The 26721-nt window shown below is 47.8% G+C and overlaps 1 protein-coding gene across 5 annotated transcripts in view; it reads right to left on the bottom strand.

Annotated features, from left to right (window-relative positions):
- Positions 1-26721, bottom strand: part of Nep3 (M13 family metallopeptidase neprilysin 3) — a 133962-nt gene that overhangs the window by 91237 nt on the left and 16004 nt on the right. For 2 of the 5 annotated variants that reach the window (XM_077677016.1, XM_077677017.1), the window contains exon 1: positions 4350-5398. The exons of 2 other annotated variants lie outside the window; for them this stretch is intronic. In XM_077677016.1, coding sequence (XP_077533142.1) covers positions 4350-4465 — 116 coding nt within the window. In that variant the 5' untranslated portion in view covers positions 4466-5398. Of the gene's footprint in view, positions 1-4349; positions 5399-26721 lie in introns of those variants that run through there. One more of the 5 variants, XM_077677018.1, reaches the window with a different exon arrangement.

A 26721-nucleotide genomic window follows, 5' to 3' on the forward strand; every position in this document is an offset into this window, starting at 1 on the left:
ACCTTCGCTGAAAGTGCGCCAAATCGATCGTCAAACCCTCAAAGACCCAAATCGCAAAATGGAGAACGAACCCGCGCGAGACGATTTTTCGCGCACTAAATAAACGCATCTACGAACGATCTAAACGTATACCGATACGTTGTTTATGAGATAAAGGTATGCTATTGTAATTCTTCTTCGTGATCGATGCGTGCATTGTCTTATCTAGAACCGCTTCCATTTTCGCCATTTTCAAGTAACCCTTTCGACACAATGGAAGCCAGGTTTCACGCATGCGCCGTGTGTCCAACGATCTTATCAGAGCTTTGCGGTCGACCGACCGGTCTACGGGAAAATGCATTAGTTTTTTTTTTTTTTTTTTTTTTTTTTTTTACAGTACGCCATCGGTACCACTAAGAAAGCGTTCGCTTTAGAAATCTCGGTCTGCACTGTGGCATCATGCGATGCAAGCATGACGTTAATCAGCACTGCGAAGAACTTCTTGCTGGACTAGTTCGTGAATAGCTGCCATGATTTCAAGCGCAACAAGAAACACGGACGAAGACAGAGTAGACGAGACGGGCGCAGAGTAGACGAGACTATAGCGCCTGTCTCGTCTACTCTGTTTCTTCGTCCGTGTTTTTTGTGGCGCTTCAAATCATGGCAATCTGCACTGCGCAGCGCCACAGCGCAGATCACAATTTTGTTTCAAAACTGGTTGCATGTTGGTGACATTTGTCGAAGTTGCTTTGCTGGCGGCATGGGTTAGTCGCTCGAGTGCATTGTTTGAAAAATTAACCGTAGGATTGCCTTAAAGTGCGCGGCGAGGAGTCGGTTAAGTGGCCGCCTGCGCAGTGTTGCACACACCGTACAGCCCCTTCTGTGACTACGGATTGGATTGGATTGGATTGGGAAAACTTCATTGGGGCCTGCGAAGAAAGTTCTGTTGCTAGGTCTTCATGACTTGGCCGGACGACGGAGAACAGGTGGCTAATACAAACAAAACGAATACAAACTGTGTATCACAGACGGGAACGGATTCCTCTACGACAGTTCGTGACAAAGTAAGCAGTAGTTTCGTCAAATGAAAACGAGCGACAGGGAAAAAAAGTGGATAAAAGGCAAGAGGGAAAACAACGGCAAGAAGAAAACTAAACTGTGGAATAGGACGATGGCACGATAAATTATTTTAACCATGCAGGAAACCAGCCGGCAAAGCGTCCACTTAGCTGCCTCTGTCCTTGAAGCTTAACATCCTTGCGCAATTATATAAGAGGTACTGTTGGCTTCTACTGTTGCGACACGTTCCCGGTGAACTTTCTTCTACTTTTTTTTTGTTTCATAACGAAAGGTCTGGAACAAGATTTTTGCAATCAGGGAAGGGCAGAAATGACTGCACGGTGTCTCATGCATAAAAAAACGGGGTGTGAGTTATGAGCGACGCCGTACAGAATATTAAACCAGCACTTCCGACGTGCGTAATAAAGTGGCCTTTTCTTTATTCCTTTCGACTGCCATCGAGATGCACCCTCCGACGTCGCCTGAAAGCGTACGTGCGACCTTACGTTCAAGCAGCTTAGGAAAGTGAAATTGCACCCGGAAGGAGACGACTCGACGTCTGCGACAAGGGTAACGCACGTGAGGGCAGAGGTTGGCGCTCTTCGCGATTACGGCAAGCCCCGGTTTGGCAAACGCTCAAAAAATCGCAAAAGAAACACTAAATAAGAGAACAATTAGGCCGTCTTGTACCTCTATACCTCGATAAGCATCGCTTCCCTATTCCCTTGCTATGTCTACACGGAAACGATATTGCTATAAGCGGTTTCGTAAATCGAGCGAAAGCGAACGCAATCCGTGCAAAATTAAAATGCGAGTAGTGCTGTATTTTATCTTGTATTACACAAAAGGGCCTCCTCGACACGGCAATGAAAATTCATACTGGTATGTTGCAAATCGCCGAAGCCGCACGTCGTCTCTGAGACGCGGTTTTGTGACGAGCTCCTTGTTAACCTTAGCTATCGAATTGAGGTAGGTTTGTTAGATCATCTTAGATCTAATAAATAAGCACTGGATCATGTTTAAAGCCGCTAAACAAGCAAGCGCAGCTTATATAGTGACTGTATACCATGTCATTTCTAGCGAGCCCCAACCATCATTTATTGATTGATTGTATGGTTTAACGCGCCGACGCAACGCAGGCGATGAGGCGCGCCGTAGTGGAGGGATCCGGATTAATTTTGACCACCTGGGGATCTTTAACGTGCGCCGAAATCTTGTACACACGGGCGTTTTTGCTTTTCGCCTCCATCAGAAAAGCGGCCGCCGCAGCCGGGAATCGAACCCGCGACCTCGTGCTCAGCAGCGCAACGCCTTAGCCACTGAGCCAACGCGGCGGGTGCCCCAACCATCATGCACGGCTCAACAGCAAATTAAACTTGAACACAAAACTATGTATGTACACGCACACATATCTCATTTTGGTTCATGGACGTGAACTAAGGCCGTGGGATACGCATCGAGATGACAGCATTTCATTTCATTATAACCACGTCAGGCAGTAGCTTCGGGTTCACGAAAGGTTTAGGGGAAATCATTAAATCAGCTAAATTCACATTTTCTCATTCACATCGTACGGGTGTTTCGTATTTCGTTTGCGTAGCAAACACTGGCACCACGCTTGGACCCGTATGGGCGACGTCCCCTTCAGCAACCGAAAGCGTTCACCACTTAGCCACCGCTACAGCTTGATATAATGTCAAGATTTTCCGGGAAAACGTGGACGTAACAAGAAACTGTATCCAGTCATGTACGTGACGCGTTACAAGGAACGAGTTACTTCTACCTAGTTAACCTTCTCGGTAACCAGTAACGTATTTAGTCACTTATTTTAAGGAAGGATCGGGTAACGTGTTCAGTTCCCTTTGAGGCCAAGTGACGAGTAATTGTATCTTGTCACATCTGTGGAGTAACGTGCATACAACGCCGTTTAAACTGCCTTGTTATTATTCGAACCTGTTCATGCGTCTATACGCACATCGCGTTGGTGTTTGCCTCGAAAGCAGCAGCGCCCTTGTTTATATTATTGTGGTTCGGGGCGTCATTTCTACTGTGAATGATGCCACGCTCATCACGGCCTCTTGTAGCATTCAATTTACGCAAGTGTCGGCGCATCGTGCGAGATTCTAACAGCCAGTATTATCCCGAGTCAAGCACGGGCGCCCACTCCAAGGACACATGTTGGTAACGTCATGATAACAAAGGCCGAGACGAACGAATAGTTTAGGTGGCGCAGATGAGAAGACGTTAGGCGTTGATACTGAAGCCGACCAATCGAATTGCAGATAAAACAAAAGGCAGGAAGGAACCGATGCGTTCATCACGGTCCGGGATTCACGGCCGAGGACACGGGGAAACATAACCGATGCAAACTTCGAGAGGCAGTAACCGCTTAAGTGCAACGACTACTAAAAAGGAAACAATGGATCATGACACAAAACAATTGTGCGTTTGGTCGTCAAAGTAGCGTGAAAAGTAACTCGGTAATTTTCGGAAAACTCACGAGTTCCTTTTGATAATCGGTAACTAGTAACGCATTTAGTTACTTTTGGGGGTAACGCGTACATGTCTGCTGCATACAAACCACGCGGGAAGGTACATAGCACTGTGCTCCTACCATGTTTATGTAAGAGGAGTATGCAAGCGGAACAAAAATGCCAACTATATATACCAACGCCACGGGCAGGTAAAGTACGCTGCGCTCCTACGATGCTCTTCATAGAAGATAATGTAAGCAGAAGAAGAAAAATACCAACTACAGATACCAACCCAGCGGGAATGTATGGCACTGCGATCCTACGATGCTAATCTAAGAAGAGAATGTAAGTGGAACAAGATTACGCACTGCAAACTGACGCGATGGGCAGGTGTGGTATACTGTGCTCATACGATGCTCATCAAAGAAGAGAAAGTAAGCTAAACAAGACTGCCAACTATGCACCTGAGTGACTGGCAAGGTACACAGTACTGCGCTCTTACGATGCTCACTTAAATAGAGAATGTGAGAGGAACAAGAATACAAACTAAGCGTCGGGCAGGTACGCTACTGCGCTCCCGTGATGCTTACGTAACAAGAGAACGCAAGCAGAACAAGAGTACCAATTATTTACAAACGAGGTGAGCAGGTATGGTACTGCGCTATACAATACTCATGGAAAAATAGAATGAAAGCGCAATAAAAGCACCAAACGATATATCAATGTTGCCGGCAGGTATGAGACTGCGCTCCTGCGATTCTCGTCTAAGATGAGAATGTGAGCGGAATAAGAAGGTGACAGCGATGTATTCGACCGATGGAGTATAAAAAGGCTCACCCGTTCCGTGCGTTAGTGGTCCTGACCGGTGGACTGCTGGTGTCGCGTCCCTGCGTGGGCGCCTGGTTGGTACCGCGAGGCGGCACATCGCCATTGGTCGAAATGGAGAAAATCATCGGCCCTTTGTTCTGTCGGTGGCGTCCACTTCCGAAAGACAGCGTCCACAGGAAACGGAAGTTCCGCGCCGGACAGTACTCCCGCGTCGCTTCGCTGAGCAGTCCAATTCCGGCAGGCGACACGGAAACGACTCGGGCTCCGCCGGAGTAGTTCCGGTAATCTTGGGAGAGACGACTAGTGTCCGTGGATCCGATCAACACCGTTTGACGGCCTCGCCCGCTTCTCCGCGCAGTGTAGCAAAACGCCAAGATCTCCTCGTCGGACTCCGGGGGGGCTTCTTCTCGTAGCCAATAGCACTCGGCGTTTCCAAAGGAGGCTCGCAGGGCGTCAGAAAGGCTTCATCGCTTACACTCCGTCCGTCCTGCTGAGCGATCGTTTGTGCTTTCCTTCCGCGCAACAGCTTCTTCGAAAGAGAAGGGTGAGTATCTGTGGCAATTCAATATGAGGCCCCGTCTTTCTTGGTTGTTTTTTACTTCCGCTCCACTTTCACTTCCGAAGAGAGAAGTGACCTTTGGCGCTTCCGTCAGATGTCACGCCGCTGTCATGATGCTTCATAAGTGTTCACTTCCGCTGGTTGTATGCAAAAATGCAGGCGTCGTCCTCACTCCACGTTCAGAATTAGAGAGAAAAAATAAAATAAAACATTGGCGGCGCAAGGCACAAATAAATGACTAAGCGAAGCGCAAACAAGTTATGCTGCTTCAATCGCGAAAAAAAAAAAAATCCTCAGTTCCGCTCGCTCACACGCAACAGCCGGCTTCCACGCAGACGTAACACGAAACGAATATAGATTTTTCTTTTTTGTTCTTGTTGTTGTTCTCCAGTCCATTCACCCGCTGAATAACGCCGCTGGAACGTCGAATGTGAAATACGAAGCGAGCTTTAGCACTGATTCACAAAGGCTGCGCGAAGGAACGAAGCGAAAAGCAAGGACCCTCTGGACTGAAAGGCTTTCAGCGGAGCCCGCGGGCTAGTTTTATACCTTGGCACCGCTGATGCAAATCAATTGTCTGCGTCTCCTGTACGACGGGAGCCCCGGGGAGAGGAGGAAAGCGACTCGAGGGAGAGGAAGAGGAGGGCGTCCGCGGCTGAAAACGAAAACGGGCCAGAGCAAAGGGCACACGCTCTCCCTCTCGGCGAAAGCAGGCGGCGCCTCTCCCACCGTCTAACCTCTCCCTCGACAAATTCTTCCTTTTTTCGGGCCTCTCGCATCGCTGCCCAACGCACCGTCCTCCCCGGGGTTAGGAGAAGGGCCCGTCGAATGCCGCAACTGGTCTCGTCACGAGCGAGCAGGGATGGATGAGGAGGCGGAGAGGCTGGCGAACTGTGGTGGCGAAACCGCGTTTTCGCTCGCGAAACAGCGCGGGATTCGCTTTCGCGGAGACAGCGATTATTTCCGCTTCGAGTTTGTAGTTCCTTGCGCTTCCTCTTCTTTTAATTTCTTTTCCTCGTTGGTGCGCGTGTGAATTTGTGAGTGTGCACGCAAGCTTTCGTTCTGCGTTAACTGTTTGATGCTTATCATTTTCTTTGGTCATCGTACCACTCCTTTTTTCGTGCTCTGTTGCACGTGTCCGCTGTCTGTTTTCTTAAGTCCTTAGCGACTCTTTGCCTCCTCTTTACGGGCGCTTTGAGGCGGATTTCCTAGAGCGCTGGAGGCGCGGGTACGACGAAGAAGGCCGTTTTCACAGCGGGAAATCGGCTCCTTCGCGGATTGTCCCTTCTTGAGCCCCTTGAAACGAGCGCGGTTATTCTGTAAAGAGCGCGGGCGATTACTGTTGACACAGCCGCGACTTAGGTCCACGCGCGGACGGACTTAGAAGCTTGTAATTCGCGTTTGTATTATGCGCAGAAAACTTATGCGACCATTTTGTTGATGTTTTTTTTAAGAATTGAACGACGCGGCAAAACTGCTTTTATTCACAGGGTGAAGCAAATGTTCTGTTTTCACAACAACAAGGAAAAAAATGGCGGCGTTAGGGGCCACTGCTCGTCCATATTTCTGGCGTTGTAACACTCAAACGGACGTGCGTTCACGGCGGCGAGAGCGTCGGGTCATAGCTGCCACCGCCGGTGAAGGCTGCAGTATACCAGCGCTACCGTCTGTATGCATATCTCATTGTAAGAAATTCAAGTAATAAAATACCGCTGATTAGTACCCCAAGAATTACGAAGACCTGAAGGAGCGATTTCCTAGGCAGAAAAAGCGCATGCACTACCCAGACAGAGTTCATCAGATTCACGCGAGATTGAGGTTTGTGGGATTGGTACCCTTTCATCGCCCTCGCCTAACGCACGGTGTTGAGACCGGCCCCTGCGGATTATCCTAACTAAACTGCTCTTTTCCTTAAAACCTGAATGCCATCATCAGTACAATGGTAACGCATATGAATGGGATCCACTCTGAGCTTTGTGAACGTCCATTTAGCCGGACTAGAAAGAAACAGCGTTCTTTCTACTCCTCGAACACATTGCGGAAAACCCTAAACCGTTTGCTCTCACATTCGGTGGTTCCTTCATAAACACAAACTACGCAAATCAAAATCTCGTTTTTATTTTGATGTTAATCCATTCAGCTTCATCTCCTGAAACTTCCAATCATCCCATGCAGCTTAAAACTTCGGTAGACACACTCAACACGTCCTCAAGTAGATAGGGGGCGAGGAGGTGGTGCCGCTGACGCTGCGGCAACACCGTTTACGCATTTACACACAACTGCACCCAGCCGCTAGCGCATCATGCAGGCTGCAGCACGGTAACGCCGTTGTCGGCGCGGCAGCCTTTCAAGACGGCGACTAACCAGCTTCCTCACAACAATGGATAATCCTATCGATACTCGGTTTTGGTAAGGAATTTATAGTTTCTGGGAGCTATCGATATTTTGTTATCCCTACCCTGTCAACGTGGATACCAACCCATGCCTCGGCGAGGTGAAGGCCGACCAGAAGGTCATCCTTCGAACCAGGATTTCGGAAGTTAGACAACCTTTGACTACACTCCGGTCTAACTTTCTCCGAGCAGCTGCAACATGATGTAGCGCTTCCTGGCCGGAGCACTATGCACACCAGCACAACGTGCAAGATTGAAAACTATCCCTGCGTCGACGTAGGCATGTTGCACGTCTTAGGCAAACTGCGCGACAGTTGTTTTGCAAGGTTGGCTGTGGGACTGCTGTCGTTGTCGCGTGTATGTGTGTATGTGTTTATCCTGCACTGTGTTGTAACTGTGTACGTCTTCAATTGTGCATATGAGCCTTTAGTGCAAGTACGTGTTCCCAAAGTTCTGTCGAGCAAGCGTCTAGACGCTTGCTCGACAGAACTTGCTCGACAAAACCAGCTGGTTTTGAAACATTTTGCTATCGTCGCAGATGTCGCCGCCATGGTTGAAAGTCGGATACGTGTCCTCGTGCTTAAACGGGGAAGGCTGCGGCCCTCAACAACCACGGTGCAAGTATACCTTGCTTTCAAAACGATAGTTTTTTTTTTTTCAGGAAACTCCAGCTTGGAGCTTCCGGTTCTCCTGTCTGTTTGTATGCCTGCCACTGTATTTTTTATTTTTTTATTGCAAGCCGCACACACATAGTCGGAGTTTTTGGTGTGTTTGGGATTTCGATCCACATGTCACCTAGTTGGAACTCGAAGGAATGATGTCAATGTCGAATTGGAGCCACACATTTCCGGCAGCCACAGCGCACTAACTTAGAGAGATCGCGATTGTCGATTGATACGAACAGAAGGCGGTTCAGGGTCATGAATGCCTGCGCTGTCGGCGTATTCTGTAGCGCCGCAAGCACTTTACTTCGCAAGCTTTTGTCTCTTTTAAGCACGAAATTGTTTTATTCCTGGATAAACCGATTTTATTGACGTCATATCCGTCACGGAAATGACGCCAGTACAACGAAGCAAGTGGCCTGTAAAGGGTGCACCCCGGCACACAGGGTCTTCTTGCGGGGAAGCATCCTTTAATACAAAACAGTATTAAACTTAGGCTTGTTTGTTGTTTTCGGGTTTTATATTTTTACAGGAACGCGTTTTATGCCGGGATACACCAAGATTTCACCAACCTTCATATCCGTCACGGAAATGATGCCAGTGCACCTTGCCGAAGTGACCCGCCAGCAGGACGTCGCTCGCCAAGCACACCCACAAGGCAGCAGCATGACCCGCAATCATGATCAGCTGCAGATTTCACTACATATTTCACTTTCGCGTTTTACCGATTCCTATGACAGAGGAATCAACCGTAGTTTTTTTTATTTTAACTGCAACATTGCAAGCGTTCAAGTATTGATTTAAAATTCATAGTCCTATTACGCAGGAACTATATACGAATGTCGGAATACGCTGGTGCTATATAAAACTGTTCTGAGTAACGCAAGGCCTACAGATACGAGTTCGCATTGCTGAGCAACTGTGGCAGTGCGCTTCGCTCTATTGACACTTGAGTCCCTGTGCCTTGCGCGCTTTGCCTGGGTGAGCACGACAATGAGCTCCATGCCACGACGCCAGCACGTGTGTTTGAACGACGCAGGCGAGACTTTCTCTCTCTCTCTCTCTCTCTCTCTCTCTCTCTCTCTCTCTGTATATATATATATATATATATATATATATATATATATATATATATATATATATATATATATATATATATATATATATATAGAGAGAGAGAGAGAGAGAGAGGTGTGTGTGTGTGTGTGTGTGTGTGTGTGTGTGTGTGTGTGTGTGTGTGTGTGTGTGTGTGTGTGTGTGTGTGTGTGTGTGTGTGTGTGTGTGTGTGTGTGTGTGTGTGTGTGTGTGTGTGTGTGTGTGCTAGTGTGGTTGTGTTTAAAGGTTGTTTTTCAAGCGGCTCAGCATAAAACTGGAACGAGGGCACGAGAAACACCTGGAGAGTTGCGGGGGCCTTGCTTCGTTATTTTTGCAGCTTGAACTGCAGCGAGTATGCAGACGTGTGCCTACTACATACGTCCATTGTTTTCCATGTCTAGGTCACACCGCGAGCGCCACCAGCGTAAGTAAAGCCTCAGAAGAGGATGAGAAGGAATAAACATTTATTCATTTCAAGATTAAAGAGGGGTTGAGTGGCCTTATTAGTTTATGTGGCCGCGCTCTTTCGCTGCTCGGGTAACCCACTGGATAAAGAACGTTTAGTAGGTTCTCCTGCAAGTCCGAGAAGGTCAGCGCGCATTCCCACTACCCGGGAGTAGGTGGTGGTGTTGTTCTAAAGACGTTTATTTGAGCCAAAAAAAAATGAAATGAAGGTTTGTGACCTCTTCTTAATTTAGAAAAGCCGCGAGGAACCGCTGCAGCTAAAGCACGGGAGATCAGGTGTTTCTGAATCTCGAGCTGAAAGCTGGTCAGCCGGCATTCCTCTGCTCAGGAGTGGGGGGAGGGAGGTTGGTCGGCGCATGCCCATACGAGATGGTAAGTCGTATGGGGAGTATGGCAGGTTGGGCAGTTGTAAGGGTATGTCGTCATCATCATCCCCATCAGCCTATCTACGCCCACCGCAGGGCAAAGGCCCCTCCCACTAAAATTATTCCGGTCTTGCGCTAACTGCGATCAATTTATCTCCACACACTTCTTGATCTCATCAGCCCAACTAACTTTTTGCCACCCCCTGCCCCGCTTGCCTTCTCTAGAAGTCCACTCTGTTACACTTAATGACCAACGGTATGTAGTGGGGGATATATGATGAAGGATAGGGGTGTTGAAGTACGTTTGCGTCTGGAGTCTGCGCCAACGCCGGGCGTCGCAAGTGTTGAGGGAAGGGTGAGGGTGTGGGTAATTGCTGCGGCTCTGACGGTAGTGGTCAAATACATTGGTGTAGCGGCTGGAAATGCTAAAGTAAGAGATGGATGCTGCCAAGCCGTCCGCCCCCTATGGGAATACCCGAAGTTGGATATCACAGGCAGCGGGGTGAGCCCCCTCATTTCCTGGGAGTAAGGCATGACCTAGGGTCCACACAATTTGGGTGTGGGTCAGGGTTTTGGTTGTCTGAAGAAGCTTGTGGGTGGAAGGTGAAATGCATCCGGTCAGAAAGTTCCGGCAATCTTGATGCGAGTCGGATGGTTACATAGCCGGTAGGGGCTGTGGTGGCGGCGAGGGCTATGCCTGTCTCTCGGCGGTATGGTGTTGGTATCGGCGGGGGTGGCGGTTCAGAGGACGGAGCATTGGGAATGGAAGACAACCATTGATTTTGATTGATTATAGGGTTTAACGTGCCGACGCAACGCCGGCGATGAGGCGCGCCGTAGTGGATGACTCCGGATTAATTTTGAGCACCTGGGGATCTTTAACGTGCGCCGAAATCTCGTACACGCGGGCGTTTTTGCTTTTCGCCTCCATTAGAGAAGCGGCCGCGACGGCCGGGAATCAAACCCGCGACTTCGTGCTCAGCAGCACAACGCCTTAGCCACTGAGCCACCGTGTCGGGTAGGAAGACAACCATTGCATGGGCTCTTCGGTGCGAGTAGGTTGCGACGCCCGTGTATCGGGTGTCGGCGTTGTTAGAGCATAGTGTCTGTAGACTACAAACGCGAGCTTCTCGTCGAGCGACATTGTAAGTAGGGTGCACATGGTGCGGAATAGGCGAAAAAAGAAATTTAGGGCTTCCAAGGTCTCTACCAAACTTTAGATCAGTGCCCGTTTCGTAATTCTCCAAAGAATAGGAACACGCAAACGGGACAAAAGGGAAAAAACTAGTGCTGGCACCTAACTGTCGCATGAATATCGTTAATCGCCCTCAAATTTTCTGCACGGTTATCTCGCTACGTTAGTATTCAAGGTAAAGGTTGGCCGTGTACAACAAATGGCTTTTTATGGAACGGTTCTACAGGGCGCCTAAGAAGTCCCATTGTGTCTGACAGCTGAGTATAGCTGAACATGGATATTGCTTCCCTATCAAGCGTCGACGCTCCAGCACCTAATAATTTAGTCATTCCGCAATACTGTGTGTACCTTGCTGCAAGCAAAAATTCAGGTCTGCCCTCCATAATTTAAGAGCTACCCCAATGCTTCTGATACCTGGGGGAAAGTTATATTTGTGATAAGATGAATATACTTGCGTCTATTAGTTAATTAGCCTTAGTATAGTTACATTTGAGTAAATTTGTACAAATACCAACACATTCCCGCATGCATACACAAAGAGAAGCTCCCTACTGAAGAAGGGAATGCAGAGAGGTTTGCCAGCATGCGTACGTCGACGTGCTACTCTGCAGGAAGGGGAAAGGGGGAAAGATAGCAGATTAGTAAAAAGGAGAGCAGTGAAGAAAAGGAGAAAAAAGATAGCGTAATATATAAAGCCATTGGATAAAGCGTGGACTGTCCGCACTGAGGGGGGCTATGATGTCACAGCGACGCCAATACCTTCATGGTAGCCAAATAATGCGTCCAGAGCTTTCCGTTGAGAGCAGGGAGAATGCCATGATCCAAATATCAGGCTTAGCGTAATTATTCCACGGGAAGACATTCCATCTTCGCTGTAAACGGCACCTTGCGTCGGTGTAGGCGGAGCACTCTAGGAGGACATGTTCGGCGGTTTCGGGGGAGCAACAGCTGTCGCAGTATGGGCTTCGACTCTGGCCTGTGCGATGTCATACATACATACATACATACATACATACATACATACATACATACATACATACATACATACATACATACATACATACATACATACATACATACATACATACATACATACATACATACATACATGCATACATGCATGCATGCATGCATACATACATACACACATACATACATACATACATACATACATACATGCATGCATGCATGCATGCATGCATGCATGCATACACACATACATACATACATACATACATACATACATACATACATACATACATACATACATACATACATGCATGCATACATACGTACATACATACATACATACATACATGCATGCATACATACGTACATACATACATACATACATACATACATACATACATACATACATACATACATACATACATACATACATACATGTTAGCGTTTCGATAAAATACACTAATGAAGAATGCTCAGTCGCCATCCAGTTACAGCTCCTTCTAATTACTGCCTGCTCCGGCTGTGCTTGACATACGGCTGATTAACTCCGCGTCAAACCCACGCGCTCACCCGAATTACAAGTCGGCAGGAGGACATAACGACTGTGCCCGAATTCTGTGTGCCATGGCGTCACTGGAATGTTCAGGTAAACAGCAAAGAAACGTTTCAGTCAGCCGTCGCAACCATGCCACTGCACTTCGCTTGGAAAATCATATCCACAACTTGCGACAGCCATGACAAATAAACAAATGCACCGCGTTCGGCCGAGGTTCTTTACGGAGCGCCTAAGTTCGTTGCCGAAGTTCCTTGTAGCCGACCTCAATGTTTCGTAGCCCGTGGTGTGCAGAGCTGCTGCGCATGCCATACAGGTAAGTCGCCCTGGTGTTTTAAAGACAGTATTCTTTCTTGGACTACCTAAACCAGAAAATATTGGCCTGTCGGCCGGTCATTGTGTCTTTCACTCGATTCAGCCGCCAGGACAAAGTGAAAAATACTTGACCGCTAATTACATACCGTTCCGAACTGCTCGGATTGCTGATGTTATCTGCGCGTGTTTATACCGAATCGTGGGGAAGGGTAGGGGGCGCGGTAAAAGACTAGTGCTTGCCATTCCATACAGACTCCTTTATATTTTCTGTGAAGAGTTAAAAATCCCTATTGGCTAATGCTCTCGAAGCGATTGAGCCTCTCATGTATGTTTCATACATATTGAACAGCCTTTACAGGGATGTTGTGATTATTTGTCATTTTTATTTTTTTTTCATGAGGTAATGTTCGAGACTTCTTTCACGGAGTAAAAAGGACATCAGTCAGGGTGATACCAGAAACTGTGACATTGTTTAGCTAGAGATAAAACCGCCGTGTAGAATTAGAAACAACATCCTCCTGTTCCATGCGGCCTGTAGCAAGTCAAGTGCAGGAAGAAATGGATGACAATGCACCAAATATAGCAGCTGGTGCCTTCGAGTGGCAAATGTACGTAACCGTCTTTCCGATTCTATGTTTTTCGTCCCCTGCCCATACAAAAGCGGATAAACAAACAAACAAACAAACGCATATATAGGGATTGATGATTAGTCGTCTGCATCAATAGGCACACTAAACGGTTTTTTTTTCTTTTGTCGCCGCTCATTGGTGCATTGGATAAACCGAAGGTATGCGTGCAATTTAGTCAACGATAATTTCCTAAATAAGCCCTCCTAACGTTTGATGACACGGAGTAAAACACTGCCTGACCTTGGCCCGCCTGGAGTAAAAGCATTGGGCCGGAAATGCTTCGATGTACTGTCTCGCACCGCTGCCACCGTAGACGAGATCCCATTGTACAAAAGATAAACAAGAGATACGCCAGGGTGAGTTGCACGTTTACACATCAGTGGTGGCGTTTTACCGTACTTCTCGTGCCGTAGACAAAGCCCACGTACGCTGTCATGTGTCACAGGTAGCCGTGCAAAAGTAATAAGAAACGTAGTGAAGTTCAAGCTGCGACTTCGGATAGACTTACTCGTATTCACTAGCGATTAGTGGTTTGCCTGCTTTGAGTGGTGGTTAAAAAGCACATCTAACGATCACATTTAATATATCTGGAGTTCCAGCAGGGGCATGCAGTATCCAGATACAGTGAGCCCGTGTTTCATTAAAATAGCTAGAACAAACAGTGCGTTCACACAGTTTGCGTAGATTTTAATGGAGTGGGCACCACAACAGTGTAGTGAGTTAGATCGTGTGTCTAGCTCAAAGTCCCGCGTTGTACGATCTATATCCACTCTTGTTTTGCTTTCCTTGTTTATTTCTGCGTTTCGGAGGCGCCAATGGAGTGCGCATGTCAGTGCCATTAACGTATTTATGTTATTACGTCCTACAGGGCCTGAAAAGGTTTGACGGCAAACTGTTCGCTGTGTGTCAAATGTGCCATATAGAGAAATGAGGTCTTCATTCATGCATTAAGCATTAACGCAGCTTCTTGACCAGAGCGCATATTTTGGAGTGAATATGAACCTGCAGTGGGAGGGGGTAATTTGAATTTTAGCACCTGGCAAAATTCAGTTCGCACTTTACACGTCATTTACCCTGTAAGACTTACTTTCACAGTACATTTAGAAATGAAGCACTGGTGAAAGCTTCACATTAGACATTTACAACCAGCGCTTTTTTATTTTTTCCTGCTTACACTACCGTTCCCTTTCCTCTTTACGGGCATTTGGCTTTCACGCATAACATGCAAGAAATTCACATTCACCCCCTTCCCCACTCCTGACGACGTTTCACTCTAAGCACTAGTTCCTGCTTCGATCTACGCCATGGCTCAAATTCCGCCCAGTTGACGGCAGCCTGCACTTACCTAGTTTACTGCCTTACGTCGAATTGCTCCAGGCCAACCCAAAAACTGTGCTAAGTTCCGAAGTGAATCAATTCTAATCAATGCATCGCGCGCGGAAGCTAACTTTTGTCAGATGCTGGCTTCTCCGCGGGACACCCGTGAAAATTTCCCTCCAAGCTTTGCCGCTCCCTCTACGGATCGACCGCATCCGGTGAATACAAGGCGTTGCCTCGAACAACAAGCGCCGCGGAGGCATTGGGCAAGTGGGCCACGGCGCGCTCCGTGGAACCTCCTCTGACAAGTCTCGGTGGGCTGCGTTTGCCTGCGGTCGTTTCAGCTGCTTCGCGGCAGCGGACGCGGGAGGTTGCGTGTGTCAGGCAGCGCAGTCGAGCGTCTCGGGCGCACGCTCGTGCAGCTCCGAATGGAGACGCACCGACCGGCGCACATACCCTCCTCGTCTCAGAGTCAAGGTGAAACGCTGCCTGTAATGACGCTGGGGGCTCTGTCTTGGCTGCTTCTCCTTTCATGTAGGGAGAGCGCCTTTCCTCGTGGCAACGACTGAGAGTTAGCCGTTCTTGGCGGTGACCTTTAGAGTGTAGTGTAGCGTAGTGTAGAGTGTAGTGCAGTGAATGAGTGGGCGAGGAATCGATGGGTGAGTGAGTTCTTGAGTGGGTGAGTGAGTGGAGGAATGGAGGAAGGAAGTGAGTGAGTGGAGTAGTGAGCGAGTCAGTGGGTGAGTGGGCGAGTGAGCGAGTGAGTGGGTGAGTGCTCGAGGAAGTGAGTGAGATATTAAGTGGGTGAGTGGCGGAGAAAGTAAGTGATTGAGGGAGTAAGTGAGTGAGCGAGTGAGTGGGTGAGGAAGTGAGTAAGGGAGTAAGTGGGTGAGTGAGTGAGTGAGTGAGTGAGTGAGTGAGTGAGTGAGTGAGTGAGTGAGTGAGTGGCGGAGAAAGTGAGTGAGTGAGTGAGTGGGTGAGTGGCAGAGAAAGTTAGTGAGTGAGTGAGTGAGTGGGTGAGTAGCAGAGAAAGTGAGTGAGTGAGTGAGTGAGTGAGTGGGCGAGGAAGTGAGTGAGGGAGTAAGTGGGTGAGTGAGTGATTAAGTGAGTGAGTGGGTGAGTGGCGGAGAAAGTGAGTGAGTGAGTGAGTGAGTGAGTGAGTGAGTGAGTGAGTGAGTGGGTGAGTGGCGGAGAAAGTGAGTGAGTGAGTGAGTGAGTGAGTGAGTGAGTGAGTGAGTGAGTGAGTGAGTGAGTGAGTGAGTGAGTGAGTGAGTGAGTGAGTGAGTGAGTGAGTGAGTGAAGCGTCCAGCCGGGCACAAAGCCCGACCTAATTTTTTGTTTCTATTCCATCCGAAATTCTTTCTCCAGAGAAAGCTAATATATTCGTTCCTCCCTCCCCCGACCCTTCTTCCGCAAGCCATTTTACGATCAAACGCGACCGTTCACGCCACCATGCACAAACTGTCTGTGCCCCGCTAAGGGGCCCGGGTCCAGCAGCGGTGCTCATTTATCGCTTCGCCCAGTCTGCCTGAACCAACATGACCGGCCGCTATGCTCGCGCGAGTCCCGCGCACGCCGACAGCACCGGCATGCCCTATGGACCTCGTTTCTGCGTGTCTCTTTACCTAAGCTTGTCGTTAATTTTTTTGTTCCCTGCTATTCGCAGTGTCCGGCTTATCGATATACAAACACTGCGAGGCTCCGCAAAAGGTTCCCCTGCATAAAAGAGCGTATGTCGGAAGCTATGGAGGAGGCGGAGGAGGAGGAGGAGGAGGAGGAGGAGGAGGATGAGGGAGAAGAAGGAACAACGCAAGAAGCTACAGCGACAGAGGCGAGGTCTGCAGGACTCGTTAGGACCTCGCGGCAGGGCCGCACACGCGCGCGCTAAGCGGGACGCGTTGACCAGACATTACGGACGCGGAGCATGGTGTTTGAGCAGCCGCTGGTTTGACCAGCCCCGCTGCTGCTGGCGGGCCAAGCGGGGCAGCGCGGGCTCGTTGACCGGCGCTGACTCGGGGAGGTCTCCAAAGTGGGTCGCTAGCCCCGCAGGATTCCCAGTCTCGTGCCATCAATCAGCTTCTTCGCCTTCCCACTGCCGCCGCCACAGGGCCGCATTGCTCGGAATTCAACGGGAACCGAACTCGCCGGCGGTGATCGCGGATTACCGGGGAAGTATCAGGAATGGGTAGGTCAAGATGAGACCATAGCTTGGCTGCGATTGTCCTTTCCCTTCTCCACGTTCAGGATAGCAAACTAGGCTCTGGCCAGGTTAACTTTCCTGCTTCCCTTCTACACCCTTCCTTCCTTCACGTCAAATAAAGATAATTTGCGCCGTGGAGGACAAAAATGTGCGACCGTCCACGCAGCGGGACCGAAGGAAATTTTCTGGGTATGAATTAATATGTGGGAGTTCAGTGAGTGATATAGGCACAAAAAATGTTCATTGAGCCCCATTATTGTACATATTAGGTAGCCCTAAGCTTTGGACTTCCAGATAAGTTAGCAAAGGGTAGTTTTTATAATGTATTGATTTTTTTTTGTTGCAGGTTACAGCTCGGATGAACGCAAATGCATCCGAAGCTCATAGTTTTTCGGTGCCCTCAATCATCAATGCGGTCGATTTGGAGCTCAGAAACTGCAGCCACGCTCAATCGGAGTTTAGCGGGCGACAACGGCGCGAGTCCCCTAACTGATGTTAGGAGCCAGGGAGTGCTACTGAAAGATCCCAGCGCCGATAGTGCTTGCGCTACCATAGAGTTCCGTAATAATATATACTAGAGAGAAATCTGGCGCCAATTCATAGGCGAACGGCGCTTCATCGAGCGTTCCGCCATGTACCAGGCAAGAACGTTCCACTTGTCTTTGGCATGGCTCATGAACAGAGTGAAAAGTTACCTCTGGCTTCGAAAAAACAGCAATACTATTGTAAACGGTCCCTTAAAGGGGCCATTAAGAAAAAATAAAAGTTTGTTTTATTCGAAAGATTTCGTGTTTTATAGTGACCCCAGCGTTTGTCCATGTGCAAACGATATTTTATTCACTGAGGAATTAATCAATTTAAGTTAAAATTTTGATTTTCCCGCAAAATCGGGTGTTTTCGTGGTCTGCAATGACATCACAGGAGCCGACCGCTCTGCAGCCGATTGCGAAGCCTTGTTTACCGTTTGCCACCATACCACGGCAAGCCTTTTTCTGTTTGTTGGTTTGTTTTTAACCTTATTTGAACCTGGCTCGTTTTTGTTCATGGAGAAAATCGTTTCGTGAAACATAGTTCTCGCTCGACAAATATGGTCATATAAGACACCGTTGCTTGCGTCAATCGGCCAGTGTCGTCTGAGACAACCCCAATGCCCCGCCGCAGTGCTGTGCAGCTAAACCAAGCATAGTTCGCACAGTACCAACAGCAGTACGCATCGGTACTTCTATGTTTACGTGTGATTTCGTAACTTCCACTGTCTGTCCCACCATTCTTGCTGATTTATAAAGAATGTGGCCTAAATTTAAGCGCAAATAGCCCGTTCGGCAAGCTTATAAGATCTGCCTAATTTGCGTTTGCTTTTGCCGGCCTCATCCAATCGCAGAGCTAGCTGGCATGACATCATAGGTTCTGTTGCGGGAAATGAGCGAGTAGGTCGCATGGCCATTCTCTTTTTTCCTAATTATACAGCCTATTTGAGCGAAGTTTACGCTAAAAGTGGTGTCAGTATGATTCTAATCAGGCAATCTTTTGAATGAACCAAACTTGTGTTTTGTCTTCATGGCCCCTTTAAAGTCGCTTTAAAATCGTTGAATTATGCGAAAAAATGCAGCTATGAAAGATTTATTAGGGACTCTTTCTTCGGAATCTTCACGAAAGGGGAACAAGGAAAAGAAATTTTCAATGTTCTGGTTGATTTTGGCTTTAAGAGCGAAAGAAAAGCTATGTGGCAAGCCAAGCCAAGCAAGGGAAGAACGTTGCTAGTTGCTATAGCGGCGACCACGCTGGCACGCGATTTCAGCGGCAGATTTTCCCCTAGTATATATTAGCACGAAACTTTATGTTTGTTGTTGCTCGGCACCCTCGAACCGTATGCAAACAGGCAAGGTTGATGTACAGCGCACACGACGACGACGTCGTGCCTTGCACTCTGCCACTTCTCGCCATCCCTGACCCATCAGCCGACAGGATGGAGAGACAAAGGAGGTCCCGACTGAGGAGGGCGACCGAAGAGATCGAGTTGGCCGCATCGAGCACACGCCATCCGGCGTTCAACAACCCCGACCCAATGACACTCGGCGCCTTATTCATCAAGCGGGCGACTCGAGGAGGCTTCCCCGTACACACGTTGCGCCCGGTCCGGCGTCGGCCTGCGTAATAGCAGCAACCGACGCGGAAAAGCGGTCCCTCGTGCCGTCCACAAGTGGCGGCAGCGGTGTCGTTATCTGTGCAAATGCTCCGATTGTTTCAACGCGCCTGGCGTCGGCTGCGCCCTCTCGCGGCGGCGAGTGGCAGCGAGTCAGGTTCACGACCTCGCGCTCTCGTCTCTTCGCCGCTTCTCGGTCAGTGTGCTCAGAAGCTGGGCGGCGCTTCACCTCAGCCCCCGTAGACTCGCACTCGGATGGCCGCATCGCTTGCTCGGTGTTTGATCGGTGCCACGCGGAGATTGACCGGTGGCTCGCACGAAGCCCTCTAGGCAACCATAGCCTACCGTAGCCTTCAAGAAGGGGTCGTCTCCGTTTCAACACAGGACGGACACGTATTTGCGCGTTTACCTCATCATTCCAGGACGTGTTCGACGTGTTCTAACAGCGAAACTGTTCTTGGAAGAGGCTTTCATGGGACGAAATGTGGTAACGCGGTCGCAGCGATCTGGACAGGGCATAGCCTAGCGAGGAGAGCAAGCCGAGCAAGCGGCGAGCACACATGCAGCACGTTAAATAATTCTGCAACGAGACGCTTACATAGGCAAAGTTTTTCAAAACTACTATATCTGGTGTCAGTGTTTATACTTGCCACCGTTGCTAAGCAAATAGAAAAAAATTAGCATATTTGGGGCAAGACATCGATACAAAAGTGGTATCTGCATTGTTCCTTTAATTGAAAATACATAGCTGCGTGATTTTTGTGACAGTAAATAAAAAATACGCAGTGGAAAAACAAAAAGCGTTCGCGGCACCCCCTCGTGGCAGTGTTCCAAGTTGGAAAGTAACAAAAGGTTCCGGTAGATGGCGCGAGCAGAAACGGCAGAAATGAATTGGCAAGCGTACACGCACGCTTCTGTTCTTTACGCTTGGTACAAAGGTGTCTTCGTCGTCATCATCATCGTCATCATCACCAGCAGCAGCATCAACAACAACAATAACAACAACAACAACAACAACAACAGCAACAACAACAACAGCAACAGCCTATTTAAGTCCACTGCAGGACGAAGGCCTCTCCCATTGCCCTTGGGTCTTTTGAAAAGTGGGATCCTGATTCCCCTATGCTAATTGAATGTTTACACCGCAGTGGTTATTTTTGCGAAAAATACGTAAAACACCCGCGTTGAAAACCGGGTGGAGAAAGGCGAGATACAGGTATAAACGAAAACAAAAAAATAAACATATATGTGGCATCGCTGTGTCGCGAGCGGTGCTAAACAAACCAAAAACGAAAACCAAGAAAAAAGCGCCAGCGACGGCTTTCGGCTCGTCTAAACTACGGCCCAGGTCCGGTCAACTCCACCTGGTCGCTTGAAACGAAAGCGTGACAAAAAACATTCAGCCTCGAATGCTACACAATATGTGAGATTTGCCCAATAAGAAGTTCCACCCCCCCCCCTTTTATTTATTTTTTTCATTGAGCCTAAAATGCGTCATATTTTGTGTTGAAAGCAAATTTGATAGCAGATCCACACGAGTTTGGTGTTCACTGTTCGTTTTCAGGGTTCGGCGACCATTATAAAAGGGATTAACTCGAGATATAGATGATTGGGTGCATTAATGGCACAAAAAATAGCGCCTCAAATTCTGACGAGTCCACTTGTCATTTTTTTAAGAGTGAAAATCAGTGGTAAGGACGCTGCAAAAAAGACACACGGAAGGCCCCTTTTCTTTTTTCACTCCTGCGTGCAGCATCCTAACAGCAGGTCTTCTTCTCCTTCATACTCATCATCATCAACAGCAGCCTACTCAGGTCCACTACAGGTCTTCACGTTTCAAAAATCATGAAACAATATGACCAGCAATAATACTTAGCAAAACAGTTTGTTATCGCGCAACTGGCAAGTTCTACGTTGTATAGTCCTACTAAATGATGGCTAAATTTCGCAGAAAAAAAAAATTAGTCTCTCGCGAGGCGACGCTAGGGTACCGACATGTCTCTGTTACCCCTCCGATGCAGGAGTTTTCGCAATCTACGTTTCACAGGCGCTATAATTATTTCTTAATTACTGGTGAAAGTAGCAAGCGCGCGTCCAGCATTTGAACTTACATTCTCGCTTCCCAAAGATTTAAATTTTCCCAGGTTCTAACACGGAGTATAATTGTTCTCTTTAATATGTATGCATTCTTGGTGAGCAAGACGGTAAATTTGGTAACTCCAAAAGCTTGACACCTTATATCTGCAAAATTCAAGTTAACACATGCGTTCGTTATATTATTCAAAATGTGGATGACTGCTAACTTCAGAATGAACACAGAAGTGAAAAATACAAGAGCGGCGCGATGTTCACGCAATGCACATGTGTACAGTAGTGAAGCCGACTTGCTCGGTGTATTCCATTTCACAATGGTACGCGAGACCTTCATGCTTTAATACATGACGGCTTACATTAACGTGGCTGCTTACGTATTCCCAGCGATGCAATACTGTATAGCACGCAACTGATTTTAAAGGGACTCGGTGTGTAGCGTTTTATAGGGATACATTAGCTATTGGCTGTGGTCTGTTGATAATGATGATGATATTTCGGCCTTCATATCTTGAACTGAAATCCTTTCCGTAAAACCTCTTCCCAGCAATGAAGCTGCGTTTAAGGTGAAGACAATTTTAAGGGGCTCAACAAATAGCGGCTGGAAAGATAGCTTAGGCATCAGTAGGCAATTCTATGAATTTATGTACCATTTTTCGAAGTAAAAGGCTTCATTCTGAAATACTTGAGGCAGGATTCATTTACGCCACCGAAAAAAAAAATGTCCCGAGGTGATCATTTAAGTGTTGAGTGAATCTCATGGTCGGACTGGATGGTATCAGACTTCATGGTTGAACTGGGTGCGCGATATCAGAGTACAAATCCTATCTTTTTTTTGACAATTCGTATGCTGGGTCTCAAACTGGCCTTCGTTACGCCTTGGAACGTCAGAATTGGTCATTCAGAAACATTGTCGTGAAGGAGACCCGACAGTGTATTTAAGAGTGTCGTCTGGAGGCTTTTTTAAAGAGCGTCTCTTACACACAGAGGGCTTCTTACACCGTAAGCCTTATCCAAGCCTCTATTACAGCGAGAAGAAAATCACATCCCAATGTAGAATTGTCTGGGTGTTTGAATCTGTGAACGAGATGGCGTAAAAACATTTGTGCGGGCTGAAGCAGAAGACAGCACGCATCAGTAGAGTTTCTTTTTCTTAACTGGAACATCCGGAACATCACTGGAACATCCCGCGCGCACCTGCTCGTGCTTGCAGCGGTGTCATAACTCGGTAAAAGCAACTCCCATTTCCCGAAACAGTCGCTTACGTCACAGGTCCAAGTAATAGCGCAATTCGCGGCCGAACAGCGTCACCTAGGCGCTACACAACTGCGCCTATCAGTTACGCTAGACCTGATCAGTTACGCTAGGCCCGCCAACAAGCCAGTTAGGACATCGCAACTGTGTCGGCAACGCTGAACGTAAAAGAATGTGCCTAGCTGTAGCTTTGCTTGAGTGTACGAGTTTCCAGAAAAAAAGCAAAATACAAAGAAAGACCCTATAAAACACCCGAATTATCGGTGGACAAATCAGGGTGTGCGTAGACAACCCTTCCGCTAGCAAGACGGTTGATGCCTGCCCTTCGGTCTCGTTAGCTAATTACCGTGGGAGTCGAGGAAGCGACGTTTTTGTTTTCAGCCCTAGCCAATCAAAAGGTTAGGCTTACGCAAGCGTATATTTAGCGTTGACGTAGCTTTGAGACCTTGCATTTGCAGCGTTGTGCGGCGGAAGGACTAAGGAGGTGATGTAACTCGGTGGTGACGGCGGCGCAGCGTGCGCCTCCGTACGACGCTGCCTCCGCCCCCACTCGAGGACAAACGACGCATTTCCGCAGTTCGCGCCAGCGGCCGTAGTCCCTGTGGATCTCCCCGCCAGGCCCCGTCCTCGTCGATGTGTATACACGTTAGCCCGCAGCCTTCGGAGGGTGAGGAGATCGGGCTGCCGCCACTCGATGCCCGCCAGGCAAACACGTCGGTCCCACTCGCCGTGCGGCCGCGGGCAGCACACACGGGTGCCATGTCCGCCGGCGATGTGTGCCAGCGAAATGAACATTTCCTTCTTTCCACCGACACTAGCAGATCCCTTTAGGAGAAGCCCACTCGAACAACGATCGATATCGGTTTGTTCGATTATTTTCGCGCCCTGGGTGTGCCCTGGGTGTACACCAGGTGCAGCCAGGCCGAGGAACCGGTTGTCCATTAGCGTAGAAAACGCGTGAACAGCTTGACTTTGCGGAATCAAAACAATCGACACTGTATTCGTGCTGCGTCTACAGCGACGGCGCTGTCCCTTTGCTTAATTCGTCATGAGTGCGTGACCGTTATAAAAACGCAATATAGTGGCTCGGAGGCATGCACGGACCTTCATAAACAATGTAGTTTAGTTATTAGGGAGGAGGATTTGCTCCATGAGGCGAAAAATTCATGAGGAATTCCTCTCTGTGGAAGTCTATGACCAGCCAAGCTTCGTAGCACCAACAAAGAGGTGACAGAATTTTGAACACAGATACTAACTCATCAATTTTAGACTAACTACTTATGACAAGTAGATAGAAATTGGCGCAATGATAAAGTCGTCTTAGCGGCCAATTGAGATATATTTTTTGTTCAGAAAGTTTTGAAAAAAAAAATAGTTACATCCGTTTAATGTGACCATATTCACCTTGTACAGGGCGATGTATTGACAAGCAGACCGTAATTCTGTAACGTTTACAACATCATAGTGAACTATGAGAAGTAATCGAAACTCTCAAAAATAGATTCCTCTTCGCGGCCAATTATCACAAGGGGAAGTTTTGACAGAGAAGAGTTACAGCCGTTTTCTGCTGAGCGTTTGCGGTAAATTTGACTTTGCGGCACAGAATTTTTGCTCGTGCACACAAAACATGCGCCAAACCCCCATACAGCCTCGCTTTAAAAAAAAAAAAAAAACGGCGTTGTGAGCGGCAGGTCACTGGGAAAATTTATGTGAATGCGCGAAACATAGCTTTCGAACGAAAAGCTTCTAACCGGAGAAATAAAAATTTACCACCCCTCCCCAAAAAGGTTGAAATATGCCCGAAAGCTTTCGAACATAAAAATTGCATCGAAACAAGTGCGTTCAATCAACCATCAAACCTTTAAAGACCCAAAAAGCAAACGAAGACCGATCTAAATGTGTAAATATAGGTGGCTTATGAGATAAAGGTATACTATTGTACTCTTTCTTCATGATCGATGCGTTTATTGTCTTACCTAGAGCCGTTCCTTTATCACGACTTTCCAGTAACCGTTTTGACACAATAGAAGCCTGGTTTCACGCATGCCCCGTGTGTCCAACGATCTTATCAGAGCTGTTCGGTCGACCAACCGGTCTATGGGGAAACGCATTAGCTTTTATAAGACGCTATCGGTCGTACCAATAAAGCTTTCACTTTAAAAGAACACAAAACGAGTGAGTGGGTATGTGCTAAATATGATACGCGCCTGAGTAAGTTTTTTTTTTTTTTCCTGTACAACAAGAACGCCTACGGATGTACTTTGCAGCGGCGTGCATTTCTGCCGTTCCTGGTTTCTTTTGAGGCAAATTCTGCGAAACGTAATAAATAATTCTTGCACCTCCTAGATTTCACAACAGATCATAAAACATGCATAAACATGCATAAAACATGTAAATAAATAAATAAATAAATAAACCCCGCAATTTTAATGTTTTATCGCTGAAGGAGCTCCGAAATGGGTGGTTACGATGCACGCTTGAAAAGCAACGGGCTCTGGGTTTTGTACCTGGTACTGAGAAGGGAGTTTTAGTATACAGGTTGTTGCGACGATAATTGGAACACTTTAAAGTTTTTCCTGAGCGAACCGCCGCTCTGTTCGCGCTGAAACTTGCCACGAAGGTCACATTTTGTGGTCTATTTCGTTTGATACCGGGAACAACGATGGTACTTACCTGTGTATTCTGAAAATAAATAAAAACGATTTTCGCCTATGGAAAAATGGCGGCTGATTTGGACGTGCGAGCCAGCGCAAGTTGATGTTGGAACGACGGAACCACCTGCAGAGTGAAACGCACGTTTGGGATTCACGTACGGAGCCGAATGGTGCAGCAGACGATCAGAAAATGCACCTAGAAAGAGCTAGCAGACGATCAGAAAACCCAGTTTTCGGGCTGGCACGTCCAAATCAGCCGCCATTTTCCCATAGGCGAAAATCGTTTTTATTTATTTTCAGGATAAACAGGTAAGTACCGTCGTTGTTCCGGGTGGCAAACAAAATAGACCCCAAAATGCTACCTTCGTGTGAAGTTTGAGCGCGAACAGAGCGGCGGTACGCTCACGAAAATTTTTTTAAAGTGTTCCAATTACCGTCGCAACACACTGTATATGTGCTTAAACTACCCACGCGTGCAAGTTGAAGCTAAGTCGGCTACAGATAAAGACATTTTATGTCTGGCAATAAACCGGAAGAGAAACGAGATTTTGTAGGAATGGTGGTGATGATGATTACTATATTTCTTAGTGCCCCTAACTAAGGAGCATCATCATCATCATCACTGGCACAACACGTCAAATACGCCCCACTCTTCATTTACTTGCGTGTCTTGCGTAAAAAGCTGTTCGTTCCAGATCACCTCACACTTTTAAGAAACTGAAAGCCTTGCCCATAACCCTCTTGCCTCATTTTGTCTGTAATACTAAGCGAACTAGATTAGCCGCAACGACCCAAGTGAGTCTGTCATAGCCCGAAAAGGGTTCCCTCGTGTCGGGCACACAGTCGCAATACCCGCCGCAGCTGAGCTCATCCCGTCGAATACGCAACTGGGCGGGCTTTCCGCAATGTCTTTTTATTGTTTTTTTTTTTCCTCGCCTGCTTCCAACCGCCGCTTCCACAGCTGCGCGCACCTCTTCCTTACCGCTGTGCAAAGTCCTTGCCGTCCTGATCGTATCTTTCCTCCTTATTGTACGCACGGCGACCGCTCGGCACGAGAATAAAATCACCCTGCGTATCTCGAACACTCATCCCAGTCAGATTCCTATCTCGAGCAATTTGCTTTGTTGCGCGAATGAGGACGTCTCGTTTTGATGCACTGATGCGCTTCCTCCGATGGCTCGACGAAGAACAAAGCTGCTATTCCCCCTACCTCAACATCCTCCTCTACGAACCGTCACCTTCCGACCTTCTCTGTTCATGTTTTGGTTCGTTTCAAACTTCGACGAGGCCGCCTTTTGAAGTAGGATTCATTTCACGTATTTACCGTCAATTACGCAACCAACCGCCCTGGGGCAATGGAGTCACCGCAGACCTCGATTCATCTTTAGAGCGAAGCTGTCTAGGGCTGGTTTCTGACCAAAATTGCGTGCGTCTATCGGGTCGCGTCGACAAAGAATCTCGCGCTCTCTCTAGAGGTATACTGTAAAATGCTCTGTAGCTCTCAGTCTAATGCAAGTATCTT

The sequence above is a fragment of the Haemaphysalis longicornis genome, unplaced genomic scaffold (genome assembly GCF_048455015.1).
Source record: "Haemaphysalis longicornis isolate Haplotype H1 unplaced genomic scaffold, Haemaphysalis longicornis Haplotype H1 scaffold_7, whole genome shotgun sequence".
NCBI lineage: Eukaryota > Metazoa > Arthropoda > Arachnida > Ixodida > Ixodidae > Haemaphysalis > Haemaphysalis longicornis.